Here is a 16134-nt window from a genome sequence, read left to right as displayed (position 1 = left end):
CTGCACAGGAAATTCTGTCTTCCTAGACCACAGCCGGGTGACTGTGAAGTAGGAGAATGAATGCAACGTCTTCATTCTCTGCCCCCAACGAGGTGTGGAAAGAAATAACCGCGTGGAGGCCGCATATCTGACATGGCCATGAAACTGCAGCCCAGCGGTGCTGACCAGTCCTCACCCTCAGGGCCTGGATGATCCTGGGGTGGGGGGGCTGTGACTTCACCCTGCTGTGTTCCTGGGGTACAAGGAGAGCTGTTGAGTCGCGTGCCCCCTGCAGGCCACGTGGCCCTGTTCCACGTGGACCTGGGCTGGGGGTGGGGGGCATGTGACCGCCCATGTTCCAGCCATTCGTCCTCAAAATAATGGGGGGGGCCTGGGGGCACGGCTGGGGCTGGAGTCAAGTTTTCCCAAGCAGTTTAGACTATTATCATTCAGCTACAAATAATAACGAAAACAGAGCGAGTTCACGAAGAATCACCCCTTCCCTGGCGAGTGAAGGCTCAATGCTGGCCTTGGATGCAGGTGGGGGTAGGGGTGGGGACAGTGGCCCAGGGATGTAAGGGACGGTCCCGCGTGCCTGCGTGCACGAGGTGACTTGGGGCCTGCTTGGTTTCTCAGAGCTGTTGGCTTTATTTGGAGATTCCTGCTTCTTGTCGTTCCCACGTACAAAGCTGAACAATGAATAAAAAGGCACCTGGAGACAGCAAAGACGCGTTCATTTCATGTGACATCGTTTAAAAAAAGATAAAAAGATTTAAAAAATACTCTGGTTAACAGTGCACACTCCTCCATCACAAGCCACTCTGCAGGTGAGTCTGGGAGGTGGGTGGGCGTGTGCTGTGTTTAGGGGCACCGCCCGGGGAGGGGGGCGCGCCCAGAACCCAGGGGACACCTCCTACTCCTGTCATCTGGTCGGAAAGAGGGTAGGGGTGGAGGCAGGGAAAGGCTCACTCTGCACCCACAGCAGCAGACAGGATGCGAAGCGGAGCCGCCATCTATCCCTGCCCAGTACCATGTTGGCCAGCAGCAAAGATCTGGGTGCAGGTGGCAGGATTTGTCCTCCAAACCCCGGGGGTGGACCAGGAGCAGCTTCAAGTTGTCCCCAGACAGGCTGTGACCAAGCTGGCTGGGCCTCGGAAAGGAGGTAGACAGAGGAGCAGGCCGAGGAGCCCCGGTTCACCCAACCCTCCTCTCCTGCGCCCCCAGCCCCCCGGGGTGGGGTGGGGCCGGGTGAGCGGCACCCCCGCCCCCCAGGAGTGCCGGCCAGTGCACCAGGGAGATAGACCTTCTCTTAAAAAGAAAAGAAAACAAAGACATCTGCTTTGGGCAGCGATGTTACAAAAAAAGGCATTTTTTAAAAAAACCTTCCTAAGTTTGAACTCTAGCGTCCGCCGGTGGGGATCACTGCTTATCAGGTTGGGGTTTTTGTGTGGTTGGAAAACGAAAGAAACTTCAGCTCAGCGGTTGGAGTTGATTGTCTTTAACAAAAATAAGACTCCCGAGGTCCGCCCGGCGGGGCTCACACGAAGGAGGAGAAGCCGGTGAGCGGCGCGCGCGGCCCGGCCGCCGGGGTGTACACGCCGCCCGCGCTCTGCGTGGTGATGACCGGGTGCAGGTGCGCGCCCGCCTCGGCCCCGGCCACCGCCTCGTACCTGTGCGCCGCGGGCGCCGCGGGCCGCCGCTTCCACGAGTTGTAGTAGGTGGGGTCGCTCATGTAGTGGTTGACAAACGAGTGCTTGGGAGGGGCGTCCTCGTAGTCCGAGTCGGAGGCCTAAGGGACAGGGACGGCGTGGGTCAGAGCGGACATGGGGGGTGGGGATGGGGAGGAGGGCCGTGGGAACAGCGAGGTAGGAGGAGGGCGACACCTGGACCGGGGCACTCATCCGTCACTCCCAAAGGGCAGGATGGACCTGTAGCCACCTGTCCCGCCCCCCACTCCCCCTTCTGCAACCCGGGAGAGAGGTCTACGCCCGGAGGTGCCCCCCCCCCCCCCGCTGGCTGAAGCGCTGGGCACAGAGGCACAGGAAGTGGGAAAGGCCCCGGCCTTGGGTCTGCGGGGCGCCCAGGCGTGGGAGCAGAAGAAAGGATTCTCCTGCCCAAGAGCAGGAGTCTGGAGTCTGCCTCCTTGGAGAACCAGCCCCACAGCCAGAGATGGTGGTGGGGGGAGAGATGATGCACACAGGTGTGTACTGGCCAGGCATGAACCTTCCCTTCCTCAGGGTGGAAGCCCCATCAACCCCAGCTGCACCCCCAGACACACCCGCCTGGCATCCTGGGTGTGTGTGAGGAGAAGCCGCTTGATGGGCTCAGCTCTTTTTTTCCTTTCTCCCTTCCTTCCTTCCTTCCTTTTTTTTTTTGGTTTGAACCCTGGGTCTGGTTGTTTTCTTTGGGTGGCACTAGGGTTTGATTTAGGGCCTTGCACTACTTGAGCAAGGCACAGCCAGGCACAGCTCTCTCTCTCTCTCTCTCTCATACTCTTTTGTACCAGTAGTGGTGGGGCTTGAACTCAGGGCTTAGGTGCTCTCCTGAGCATTTTTGCTCAAGGCTGGTGCACACAGCTCCATTTCCAGCTTTTTTCTGGTTAATTGTAGATAGGAGTTGTTCTGCCCAGGCTGGCCTGGAACCACAATCCTCAGATCTCAGACTCCTGAGTAGCTGGGATTACAGACGTGAGCACTGATGCCCAGACTTCCTAGTATTTTTTTTTTTTTTGCTTTAGTTATTTTTCCTCAGGGCTGACCTCAGCCTGGGATGCCACCCAGCCATTGGTAGAAATGAAGTCTCAAACCACAATCCTCCTGATCTTGGCCTCCTAAGTAGTGAAAGATTATAGATGTGCCCCAGCTTCTGGTCTTCCTTTTTATAAAATAAGCCGCCAGCTTCCATGAACAACATTTATTTCACTTTTAAAAAATTTATCTTGAGCTGGGAAGGTGGCTCAGTGGTAGTAGAGTGCTTGCTTCAAATGCATGAGGCCCTGAGTTCCATTCCTCAGCACCACATAAACAGAAAAAGCCAGAAGTGGTGCTGTGGCTCAAATGGTAGAATGCTAGCCTTGAGCTGAAGAACTGAGGGTCAGTGCCAAGGACCTAGCCCTATGACTGACAAAAAAAGATACACACACACACACACACACACACACACACACACACATATTTGTTCTTTCATAGCAAGGTGTTGCCCAGACTGGCATTGAATTTGCAATCTTCTTGCTGGGAGTACATGGGTACCCTATTACACTCAGCTTAACTCACATTTTCTGTGTCCATTTTCTTCAAGAAAAACTATTTTATGGTGTCTGAGTTTATTTAAAATTACTGGAAATATTGTTAAAGATGGAGACTGAAGTGTCTCCCCCCACCAGGTGAGGAGAGGGCTCCCTGTTGTTCTGATGAAAGGAGCATAAGAGATGAACCAAGACATCACATCCCCAAACCACAGGCCCCACAAGATACCATGTCCCCAAGTGAGAGATCCCACATCTTGGCTGAGCCCACCTACGCCTCCTGCTCCCTCCTTGAACTTGAAAGGCCAGCCAGCCACTTCAGGGACGGACAAGCTGGGGCCTGTCTGGCGTGGTGTTCTATAATGTCCACTGGAGGGCAGCAAAGAGCTTATCGGGTCTCCAGGGCCCTGGGACACTTTCAAGTGCCCAGGCCAGTTGGGGGCTCAAGTACCCCAGGTACCCTCAAGGGGCTTAGAAGATCCCCCTGGGAGGTGAAGGAGGGGCCCAGAAGGGGGCATCTCTGCGAAGATGATCCATATGCTGTCAGGATCTGCCCTTTTCCTCTCACCGGCATCAATCAGCCTGTATTGGGATGATAAGTTCTCTCACATGGGAGAATAAAATATTATCCTAGGCTTCCTGGGGTGTGGGACCCCCATTCTCTCAACTGGGGTAGGGCAGCTGTTGCCTTCCTATTTTGGGGGCAGGGTCCTTAAGCTTGAACTTGGGGCCTGGGTACTGTCCCTGAGCTATTTTTATGCAGGTCAGTGCTGCACCAGGTGAGCCACAGCTCTACTTCTAGCTTTTTGGTGGGTAATTGAAGAGTTTCAAGGACTTTCCTGCCCGGAACACCTTTGAACCTTGAGCCTCAGATTTCAGCCTCCTGAGTAACTAGGATTATAGGTGTGAGTCACATAGGATCTTAGACCAACACTCAGCACCCTAGGCTCCTGGGAGCTGGGTGCACTGCTCCTGGCAGGTGCCCTTCTGATTGCAAGGAGCTGTCCCACCAGGGAGCTGGGGTCCCTTCTGGAGGCTGTATAGCAGCCAGTGTGGCCACATAGGGGTCCCTGGGGTACAGGACAAGATGCATCCACCGCCCCCCCCCACTTCCGGGATTTTCAGAGGCAGATTCCATATGGAGCACCGAGCTTCTGTGAGTAATCACAAGTCTGGGTGGAGCCTTTTTGGAACATTGGATGTGGCTACTTGTGTCATGGGCTGTGAACGGCTGGGTGTTGTCTTGGCAGAGCTCTTAACTATCCAAGGTGAGCAGTCATGCTCTTGGATGCATTGTTTGCCTGGTTCCCCATCACCATACCCTAATCACCGTGACAACAGCCCAGTGGCTCTCCCCTGCACACGGGCATGTGCATGTGTGAGTGCACACAAACACTTATTTTTTATTCCAGTACTAGGGCTTTAACTTAGTGCTTGGGTGCTGTTCCTCAGCTTTTTTTTTTGCTCAAGGCTGGCACTCTAAACTTGAGCCACAGAGCCACTTCTGGCTTTTTCTTTCTTTGCTGGTTAGCTGGATAAGAAGAGTCTCACAGACTTTCCTGTGGGGACTGGCTTTGAACTGTGGTTTTCAGATCTCAGCCTCCTGAGTTGCTAGGATTGCATCTCCTTTGCAGTGAGCTAGGTCCATCTATTCAGAGAGTCCTGCCAGGGCAGGGTGGTGCTCTGGGTGGGCTGTTTGTTTGACTTCATGCAGGCTTTCTGGGGCTGGTGGGACCCTGACCTGAGGGTTCTGAGCCTCAAATCTGAGTATGCTGTGATCCTCCACCCAGCACCTGCTGTGCCTTCCATGTCAGCCAGATTGGCCATGACCTCCTCAAGCAAGACCCCAAACCACAGTGATCTAAAAACCAGCTGCCACCAGTTGCAACTTGCATGGCCACGAAGCGACCCGAGGGGCCCAGAGGCAGCTGAGCAGGGGGGCTGCGGCCACTTGGTGGGTGTTCACTCTTGGGCTCTGCTGAGGTATGGCTGGCCCTGAGGATTTCTTGCGGCTGCGTTAATATCGCTTCTCCTTCTGTTTTCCAGAGGCCTGGGGGTGGCTTAGTGGGTAAAGCTCTGTGCAAACAAAGAGCTAGAGGAATGGGAACCAAGATCATCTCACAGATGCTGGACGACGAGGCAGTTAGCTCAGAATTGAGTTTACTATCCCCGATCCACTGTGCTTGGGAGCTTGGAACACACCCGGAGTCCCTGTCTCCTAGGAAAACCTCACAGCCACCAGGTACACGGGAAGGTGATATGGTTCTTGGCTTCACACCCTTGGGTGGGCTCTCATCACCCAAAGAGGAGTGTCACATCCCTTGCTGCCCCTTCAGGCTGTATCTTGGGGTATTCTGACCTCACCTCTTCCATTTGCCCACTACTGTAGTGCTGATGGGATACAGGCGATGTGCTTGGGGTAGGGTTCAAGTGGTAGAGCACTCCTGAGTTCAGTCCCAATAGAGAGAGAGAGAGAGAGAGAAAGAGAGAGAGAGAGGGAGGGAGGGAGGGAGGAGAGGAGAGGAGGGAAGGGAGAAAAGAGGGGGAGGGAGGGAGAGAGAAAGGGAAGGAAAAGGAAGGAAGGGAGGAAAGAAGGAAGGAAGAAAGGAAGGAAGGAAGGAAAGAAGGAAGGGAAGACATTCAGTATTCTGGCTATTTACTGGGAAGAACTAAGGGTCACACCCTATAGCCATCTCTGCCTCAAAGGTAGAAATTCCTCAAGAACCCCTTCTACCCATTCCCTGAGAGGTAGAGACACCAGTTATGTGGCAGGCAGGGGCGGAGGTATGGGATCAAGTCTCTCTGAGCAGAGACAGAATGGTCAAGAATTCATAGCACATGCTTGAGTAGGTCCATCCAGCACCCCTGGAGATACCTCCTTACAGGGCCCCTCATGTCGCCCTGTGGCTGAAGTATGGTTCCAGAGGTGCTGGGCCCTGGGGTAGGATGACTCCTACATTTTTTTCTCCTCCTCCTCCTCCTCTTCTTCTTTTTGCTGTATTGGGATTTAAACTCAGGACCTCCTGGCTTGCTAGGTAGGTGCTCTACCAATGAGCCATACCCCCTGCCTGCCTCATGCATGTTTACATGATTAGTAAAACACTACTTCGTTTTGGGCTTCTTATACATGATTAGGAATTTCACGATGAGCCTAAAGGTGGTGCATTATACAAATATGGGTGTTAAGAAGGGATCCTGGCAGTGGTCATGGACTGAGGTCAGTTCACATTGGGCACACAGGAACGTGTCTGGGCCCCAACCTCCTCCTGGAAGGAAGCTACCTTCTCCCTGCCCCTGGTGGATTGAATAGCTTGCCTCTCAAAGAGCAGTGATTGGTTCCTGAGTGGGTGTGAAACTTATCCTGACCAATCAGAGTCTTGCCCTGGGATTCTGCACACTGCATGGGGAAGGGAGAGGCCCTCCATTTGAGGTAGAGCTGGGAAACTGGTAGCCCTCACCTACTCCTAGCCTGGTGGTCCTCAAAGCCAGAACATTGTGTAGAAAAAAAAAAGCTCAGAGAGGCTCCTGACACAGGAAGGTAGCCAGGAGCTTCTGGGAAATTGATGCATGCAGAGCTAGAGCTAAAAGCTGGGCCTCTGGCTCCTGCTCCAACCCTGTGCCGTGGGTCTTTTGATGAAAAACAGTGTTAAAACACCATCCCTTCTCTTGCCGCCGCTCTGTTTATTGCTTATGTGACATTATTATTTTTTAATGGGGATGTATTTTAGCAAGGGAGAATTATTGACAAAAAGAAAATGCTGCAGCCCCCCCCCGCCCTTTTTTTTTAAGTTTCCCGAGTGATGTGAAAGTCACGGTATGTGCTGGTTTCCCAGGAAACCACAGAAGGACAGAGTGTGATTGGAGGGCCTGTCTGACTGGCTGTGGTTGTTCCTAAAGGGGCGCAGAGGCCTGGCCAGTGGCTCAATGCAGGGGGACCATGCAGCATGGGGGTGGGGATGGGGGCATCACAGGCAAGGTGAAAGACCCAAGCACTCTTTGCCACTTGGAGAGAAGGGGGGGGCGGCGTGGAATTTTGGACAACCATTTCTCTGGATTCCAAAAGCACTCTTGACATGGGATTTGAACACGGTGGTCCTGACACAATCCACCAGCAGCCCTGGGAAGAGACGGTCACACACAGGAAGAGCCACACATGTGTCATGTGACGCTGGGGAGCGGGGCAGGATGCCAAGTAGCTGACCAGGTGGCCTGGTGCTCTAGAACTTTCACTCCGACAAAATGTCTGAAAGTGGTTAAAAAAATACAGGACAACAGTGGTTTGTTAGAGAAACACTGGCTTCTCAGGGGAGTTGTTTGGGCAGAGATCCAATAGGATCTCTGTGCCTCTCACTCCCAGGGGCTCTGACTTAACCCGGGTGCCACCTGCATCAAGCCGCTGTCTTGAACCCAGGACCAAGTGTGTCCATTTTGTTTCTCCCCTCTTCCCCCCATACCTGGCTGCTGTGTTTACACATCCAAGCTGCCTTGCAGGAAGGACAGATATCTGACGTCTAAACCCCAGCCCCTCGTTAGGGAGCGCTGCTTGCAAATGAGGCCGGCGCTCTGGGCTTTACTCTAATAGTGTCACAACCCAAAGCTGTGGTCGCCTGTGGAGTTCGCTCTTCTCTCCAAGAGTCTCATCTGCACTTCTGGACATGTCTCCAACTCTATGCACGAGACTTAAGAGTCTAAACCAGAAGTCAAAGTAACAGGAGAAGAACAGGCATCAGAACCTAGACTTGTCTCTCATCAGTCCTGAATGACAGAATTATCATGCAGAGAGAAACATTTGGAATAGCAGGGTAGGAAGCTCAGAAGATGCTCTCTGCAGTGGAAATACTGCTTAACTGGCAACAATTATTTTAAAAACAATCACATAAAGTTCTTGGAAATGGTACTAAGAACAGACAGCAAGCACAAAGATTGATAGAAGAAAATCTCATAGAGATGTGGCATGGCATGCATCGCTATTGTACTAGCAATTCAAGAGAGAGGTAACAGGAGAATCACGGTCTGAAGCTGGCCTGGGCAAAAGTGTGAGATCCTAACTAAAGAAACAGGACTAGCTGGGAAGGTGGCTCAGTGGTAGAGTGCTTGCCTTGCATGCCTGAGGCCCTGGGTTCGATTCCTCAGCACCACATAAGCAAAAAGAAAAAAAGCCAGAAGTGGCGCTGTGGCTCAAGTGGTAGAGTGCTAGCCTTGAGCTGAAGAGCTGAGGGGCAGCGCCCAGGCTCAGAATTCAGGTCTCAGGACCGGACCCAAAAAAAAAAAAAAAAAAAGAAAGAAACAGGACTAGGGTATAACTCACATGGCAGAGTGCTGGACTAGCAAACGGGAGGCCCGGAATTCAAATCCTAGTACTGTCTCCCCTCCCCCCCAAATCTACAAGCCCTGCAATGGTGGCTTGTGCCTCAGGAGGCTGAGGTGTGAGGACTTTGGTTGGAAGGCAGTAAAGTCCATGAGACTCTTATCTCTGATTAACCAGCAAAATGTTCGAAGTAGAGATATGATTTAAATGATCGTGTGCTAGCCTTGAGTGAAAGAGCTATGGGAGAGTGCCCAGGCTCTGAGTTCAAGGCCTAGTACTGGCACAAAGAAAACCTCATAACAAAACAGGAACCAATCTACTAAATCTCACTGAGAACCAGGGGACTCTGGGACATTTGAGTGGTAGTACTCGGTCTGTGCTGTGTGGGCAGGAAGACAGGACTCCTAGCATAGGGGTTGGGTTTAATATCCTGGGTCTCTCACTCAATGTTACCCTTCCCAGCTTGCTGCATATCAAAGATGCCCAACTCCAGGCCCGTGTGGCCAGGAGAACAGGCCAGGCTGTGGATTGCAGGTCCCACTTGGCCCTTGCCAGTTGAGCTACAGAAAGGAGATCTACACTGGGAAGAACGAGTCCAGAAGGCCGAAACCCCCATCTCGACCCATGCTTAATGTGTGGCAGCTGTGTTACTGTGGGAGAACACAGCCACTCTCCCCACCCAGGCTTCGGTGCAGTGCCCCAGGGCCTCTGCTGGGGTGGGCGAGGTAACCATAGCAACAGAGGGCTCCCGTGTATGCCTCAGAGCTGGGCCTGAGGATGGATGCTGTTGTGTGCCAGGAAGACAGCCTGTGAGAGCAACATGTGGAGCAGGAAATCAGCCGGAGTGGATGGGGACAAGCAGGGATGGAGACAGCTAGAGCGAAGAGGCCCCAAGGTCAGAGCCAGCCTCCAGCACTCGCAGCATCTGGCCTTGGTACAGGGACTGGGCGTTAGTTCGGTGGTGGTGGTGGTGGTTTATGTCCCAGCACACTGTGGGAGTGACAGCTTGCAAGTAGTGGGGGCGGTGGCTGGCATGCCACCAATAGCAGTGGGCCGTCCAGATCCTCCCTCATGGAACGGGGAAGAGAAGCTGGCTAAAACCATGGCGTCTCCAGCGTCCTGGGGGGTCCATGCACACCAAGGCTGCCCTGCTGAGGAGTGACGCAAGCGCACCCTGAGCACAAAACACACTCCGTGAAGGAGCCCCTGCCAGCACATGGCTCAAATAAACAAACAAGCAGTACCAGGCTGCACGGGGGATGGATGCCAGTGGTCAGACCCCCTGCAAAATGCTATCTACTTCAAACAAACTGGAAAGATATCATGCACTCACAGACCAAAAAAAAAGCAGGCAACCTCTGAGGTGCCTAAATGTTGAAACTAACCAAGCCATGACTTCCAAAGTACCTGTTATGGATGAATGTGTTGGCACATGCCCATAATCCCAGCTAAGAGGGAGGCGTGGATGAGAGGACTGTTTTTCGAGGCCAGTGTGAGCAAGAGAGAGTTGGTAAAACCCTGTATCAAAAGACAGCCTGGGGGGAAAACTGGGAGAAAGTGAGGGAAGGGGAGACATTGTCCCAAAAGAAATGTACTTATTACTTGACTTATCTAACTGTAACCCCTCATACATCACCTTTCTAATAGCAATAAAAATTAAAGCAGTTAAAAAACAAAGACAAGCTAGATATGATGGCACATGCTGTAATCCCAGCTATTCTGGAGACAGAGGTACGAGGATCATGGTTTGAGGTTGTTCTCTGTCAAAAAATGTGAAAACTATTTGTTAAGTAAACTAAGGAAAGCTGGGAATAATGATTCACATCTGTAATGCCAGCTACTTGGGAGATAGAGATCAGGAGGTTTATGACTTGAGTCTAACCCCAGCAAAATAATTAGTGAGACCCCTATCTGAACCAACTGCCAGGCATTGTTGAAAATATCTGTAATCACAGCTATTGAGAGGCATAGAAGGATTGTGCCCAAGGTTAGACAGAGGCAAAAATGTGAGACTTATCCCAAGCAAGATTGAGGTCCTGAGTTCAAATTCCAGTGCCATAAATACACCAGTGCGATACAATCAGAGTTAGGAAGAAAATTGCTAGCTAAGAATACTACATTTGGGGGCTGGGAAGGTGGCTCAGTGGTAGAGCACTTGCCTTGCATGTTTGAGGCCCTGGATTCGATTCCTCAGTACCACTTAAGCAAAAAGAAAAAAGCCGGAAGTGGCGCTGTGGCTCAACTGGTAGAGTGCAAGCCTTGAGCTGAAGAGCTGAGGGACAGCGCCCAGGCCCAGAGTTCAGGCCCCACGACCGGACCCAAAAAAAAATAAAAAATAAAAAAAAGAATACTACATTTGGCAAAACAGCTTTCAAACATGGAGATGAGTTGCTGCTGATGGCTCAGGCCCAGCTGTTCAGGAGACTGAGATCTGAGGGTCGTAGCTCAAAGCCAGTCTGGGCAGGAAAGTATGTGAGACTCCAATTAACCACTCAAATGGCAGAAATAGAGCTGTGGCTCAAGAGATAGCACTCTAGCCTTGAGTAGAAAAAAGCTCAGGTACAGCATCCAGGCCCTAAATTCAAGCCCCAAGATTCACACACACACACACACACACACACACACACACACACACCAGAGAAAGGTAATTACATAGGAAATTATCAAAGACAGTGTAATTACATATTTCTTCTCCTTTCCTCTCTTTTCTGATTTAAAGAGCAATGGTGCATACAACAATATGTATATAATTGTACATTGGGAATGAAACACATTTAACAACCCAGGGAAGGTGGCAGGAAATGGAATGACACCTGCTGACAGCCTGAATCCACAGAACTGAAGAGGCCCAGAAAGAACAAGCAGGAAGGTTAAATGTACCTGTGCTCTCTTTTCCTCTTTCAAATTCCTCAGGAGACATGTAATTATGTAAGGTAATAATTACAAAAGTCTTGAATTTAGAAGATTATGGATCTAAGATGGATACAATTACAGAACAAAAATAAAGAGGAGAGAAGTTTCCATATATCCCCAAAGTTTAGAATAAATCTGAAGTGGGTTCAGATATTGGAGCAAGCCCTTAATAAAATCACCTTAAAGGTATAAGGAAAGCAAATGCAAGGGAATTAAAGTGCACTGGTTAATTATAGTGGCTTTCCATTATAAAGACTATTCACTTTCTGAAAATAAAGAATAGAAAACAATGATACAAAGATATGAAACACATAGAAGACAAACATCAGAATGGCAGACATAAATTCTACCTAAAGGATAATTTACACTAAATATAAATGGATTAAAAAGTCTATTAAAAGGCAAGGATGAAGTTGGGTGTTGGTGGCTCATGCCAATAATCCTAGTTACTCAGGAGGCTGAGATCTGAGTATCATGGTTTGATGCCAGCCTCAGGCAGACCCCATCAGACTCTTATCTCCAATTAACCACCAGAAAATTGGAAGTGGAGCTGTGGCTCAAAGTGGTAGGGCACTAACCCTGAGTGAAAAAGCTCAGAGACAGCGCCCAGGTCCCAAGTTCAACCCCATGACTGACAACAACAACAACAAGGCAAGAATGAGAACAATAATTAAAATAACAAGTCCTATAAAAGAAACATTTTTGATTGAAAGACACAAGTGGCAGAAAGCAGAGGAGAAGAATGATGAAACCATGTAAACAGTAATCAAAGGAGATAGCAGTTGCAGTACCAAAATCAGACAAAATAGACCTTAAGACACAGATAGTGACTGCAGACAAAAGGGAGTATGTTAGGTGGATCAGGTAACAAGATGTGAAGGAGATGTAGCAACTATACTCATGTAGTTTCATGTACTTGGGGGAATACATGAAACTAAATCAGATAGAATTGAAGACAAATAATAGGTATTCAATACCAATCACTGGAGATGCCAATGCATTCAGAGAAGATGGAACACTGTAAACTGTTTAGATGCAACCTTTACTCAGTGCTTTCCACATAGCATAGCAGATCTCCACACACTTCCATCTAGATACAAAATATTCTCCTGTGTAGACTACATGCCAGCATGTACCAGAATTCAATAAATGTAAAAGAAGTGGAAATAGGCAAAGTATAATCTCTGATCATGATGGGATTCAGAATAATTAACAGAAGGAAATTTGGAAAATTCACAACCATGAGGGATTTAAAAATACACTTCTAAATATGTATTGAGCAAGAAATGATAAAGGAAATTATAAAATACTTTGAGACAAGCGGAGAAAGAACACAACATACTAAAATTTATGCAACTAGGCTGACAGTATTTAGAGGGAAATATAAAAATTATAAAGGCCTACTTACAAAATATATTAAATCTAAACTTATAGCTTAAGAAATTAAGAGAGCTAGATGCTGGTGGTTCATACCTGTAATTCTAGTTATGCCTAGAGGATCTTGATTCAAAGCTAGCCTTGGCATAGAAGCCTACAAGTCTCTATCTCTCATTAACCAGCAAAAAGCTGGGCTGGCAGTATGGCATAAGTGATACAGCACCAGCCATAATCAAGAAACCTAAGAAAGAGTGTGAGACCTCAAGTTCAAACTAGTACTGGTATTCTCTCTTTCTCTCTTCTCTCTCTCTCTCTCACACACACGCAGAAATTGGAGATAGAACAAAATAACCTCAAACAAGCAGGAGGAAAGAAATTCTAAGTATTCAGGCAGAAATAAATGATATAGAAGAAAAACAATAAAAAAATCAATGAAACAAGGTTTTTTTTTTTGGGTAAAGAACAAGAAAAATCAGAAAACTAACAAGAGTGACCAAAAACAGGAGAGAGGATTAAATTATTAAAATTAGAAATGGACTAGGGGACAGTATTACAGGCTTTAAGTAAAAGGGAACAATTTAAAGCAGCTATATTTCACAAATTAGGTTGCTGAAAGGGAAGAAATCCTAGAAACACAGACATGACTGGCACATGCTGAAAACCAAAAAGCTAAATATGCTGATCACAGGCAAAGACAATAGAATTAGTAACTAACAACCACCCACAAAGGAAGGCCTAGAGCTAGATGGCTTTGATGATGAATTCCAATAAATACCTACTGGAGAATTCATACCAATTAAGAAAGAATTATTTCCACCTCATCTACAGAACCAGTCTTACCCAATTAAAAAAAACCCACACTAAGCTGACTGCTGGTGGTTCACATCTGTAATCCTAGCTACTCAGGAGGCTGAGATCTGAGGATTGTGGTTCAAAGCCAGCCCTGAAAGGAAGTCCATGGGCCTCTGATCTCCAAATTAACCACCAAAAACCCAAAAGTAGAGCTGTGGGTCAAGTGGTAGAGCGCTAGCCTTGAGCAGATAAAGCTCAGGGACAACAGCCAGGCCCCGAGTTCAAGCCCAAGGAGTGGCACCAACCCCCTCCCCAACCCAAAACAAAACCACTATATAATAAGAGATAATTATATTTCCATATCCATATGAATAGAGGTGCAAAGATCATCAATAAAACACTTGTAAACTTATTATAGCCAAAAACAGAAAGAACTACCCATTAAGATCAATGGGGTCTCCTAGGAATGCAAGGTTGGTTTAACACCCCCAAATCAGTCAATGTAATATACCATATCAATAGAATACAGGACAAAAAGCCACTGCAATAGACACAAAAATCACTTGGGTCAGGTGCTGGTGGCTCCTGCTTATGTTCCTAAGTGAGATGTGAGGGTCATGGTTTTAGGCCAGTCCAGGCAGACAAATCTGATATACCCTTCATTTCACATAATGTAACCAGCAAAAAGTCAGAAGAGGAGCTGTGGCTCAAGTGGTAGATGCCAGCCTTGAATCATAAATCTAAGGGTGAGCATAAGACCTGAGTTCAAGCCCCAGTAATGGTGAAAAGAAAAAATATCATTTGGTAAAATCCAGTATCTTTTAGTGCTGAAGACACTCATGGGCTAAGCCAGACAAAGGATATACCCATAACAGACAGAGTTTGCTTTGGAGCAGAAACAAATCAGCAGATCATGGTTGGCAGAGCAGTGAGTGAGAGTCTCAGACAGGTCTGCTTGGGGCTTGGAACCTGACTGGAGAAAACTACCTTCTGCAGATTTCGAATATCTCCCACATTAGCTGGGCGCCAGTGGTGTATGTGGTTACTTAGGAGGCTGAGATCTAGAGGATCACAATTTGAGGCCATCTTCAAAATATCCAGCCAAAAATGCAGGGCTGGTTTTAAGCCATGACTGCTCATATGGACCAGATATGGGGTCCCTATAATAATATGAGGGTGATGGAGATGTTCTAGAATCGACTTTGGAATTTCCACTCCCCAAATATACTGCAACGAATAGGCTGTGTACTCTTGATGGGGGAATTGTGTGGGTCAAAGTGACCTTCAACAATGTGACCTTCACCATCTGAGCAGGGACTCCAGGGCAGGTCCAGTCCCCAAGGAACTCTGCTGGGGTCCCATGAACATTTCCTGCCTACCAGCTTCCCAGGATAGGACGGCAAAGAACTCTTCGAGAAGGAAGAGTGGGTGCTTTCCCCAGGGGACCTGAGCTCTTAGGCTCCAAGTTGGGTGATTCTTGGAGTCAGGTGCAGGGCTCTCAGAGGCTCTCCAGGGCTGCTGACCCCCAGGACCCTAGGCAGTATTCTGCATGGAGATGGGAGGGGGCATCTAAATAAGTCATTCTGGAAGGAGATGCCAGGCAGGCAGCCTGGCTCACAGGGCCCTGGCCTCCAGCCATGTGGCTATGCCATGGGAAAACATCCAGCCCCCTCTTTAATCTTGGCTTTTCCAGCCAGTGTCCTCTCCTAGTGGATCCCACACCCCTCCCTCCTCCTATGCCTGCTCCCCTCCTCCTCCCTCCTGCCACTCCCCTGCCTACCCTTCCACCTGTGTGTGTGTGGGATACATGTGTAGTTATGTACATGCTTATGTTCTTAGCTGTGCATGTATGGATATGTGGGTGTGTGCACATGTGCATGTGTGCATGTGTGTCCATGTATTTAGCTGAGTATTTATGCATGTTTGCACATGTTTTCTGGCTCATTACAAGCCAGGGGAGTAAGTCTACTCATCATTGGTAAGAGTCAGGTAACTCTGAATCTCAAAATACCCACACACATCCCTTCCAGGGATGGATTTATGAACGCAGTTCAGAACCTGCAAATCTCACTCTGGTGGCTCTGGGATGTGCCATGACCCCCTACTTTCTGGCTGGAGGAGCTGGTGGCCGAGGATGTGGGGTTAGGCCAGCCCTGGACGCAAGTGGCTGCCCAGCTCCTCTTCCTGCCTCCTGGAGGGCCTCCACACTGGCTAGGAGGAAGGCAGCCCAGCTTGGGGCGGGGGTGGGGTGGGGGGAGGAGGGAGGGATAGGAGGTAGAGGAAGCTGCTCTGAGCCCCAGATGGGTGCAGCTGTCATGCATGACTGAGCTCAGGACGGTCCACACAGAGCGAGGCCCCAGCTGCGCGCCATGTGCTCCCTCCGCAGCCCAGCTGCAACCGGGCTGCTTCTTTAGCCAGAAAAGGCAGGTGGGTTTGCTCAGGCGGGACAGCACCTGGGATGTCTGCACCTGTCTCTCGCTGGTGCAGATTTCCTCCCCACCTCCCCCCCCCGCCCCCCCCC

The 16134-nt window shown here is 49.5% G+C and overlaps 1 protein-coding gene across 1 annotated transcript in view; it reads right to left on the bottom strand.

The window, feature by feature from the left end:
* Positions 1-615: 615 nt before the first annotated feature.
* Positions 616-16134, bottom strand: part of Sdk1 (sidekick cell adhesion molecule 1) — a 485625-nt gene continuing 470106 nt past the window's right edge. Inside the window, exons 43-44 of the mRNA XM_013023384.1 lie at positions 5113-5299; positions 616-1768 (exon numbers count right to left, since the gene is read on the bottom strand). Of these exons, the coding sequence (XP_012878838.1) occupies positions 1517-1768; positions 5113-5299 (439 nt within the window). The 3' untranslated portion in view covers positions 616-1516. The remainder of the gene's footprint in view (positions 1769-5112; positions 5300-16134) is intronic.

The sequence above is a fragment of the Dipodomys ordii genome, unplaced genomic scaffold (assembly GCF_000151885.1).
Source record: "Dipodomys ordii isolate 6190 unplaced genomic scaffold, Dord_2.0 Scaffold68, whole genome shotgun sequence".
NCBI lineage: Eukaryota > Metazoa > Chordata > Mammalia > Rodentia > Heteromyidae > Dipodomys > Dipodomys ordii.
The sequence above is the reverse complement of the archived record's forward strand: the minus strand, read 5'-3'. Positions and strand labels throughout refer to the sequence as shown.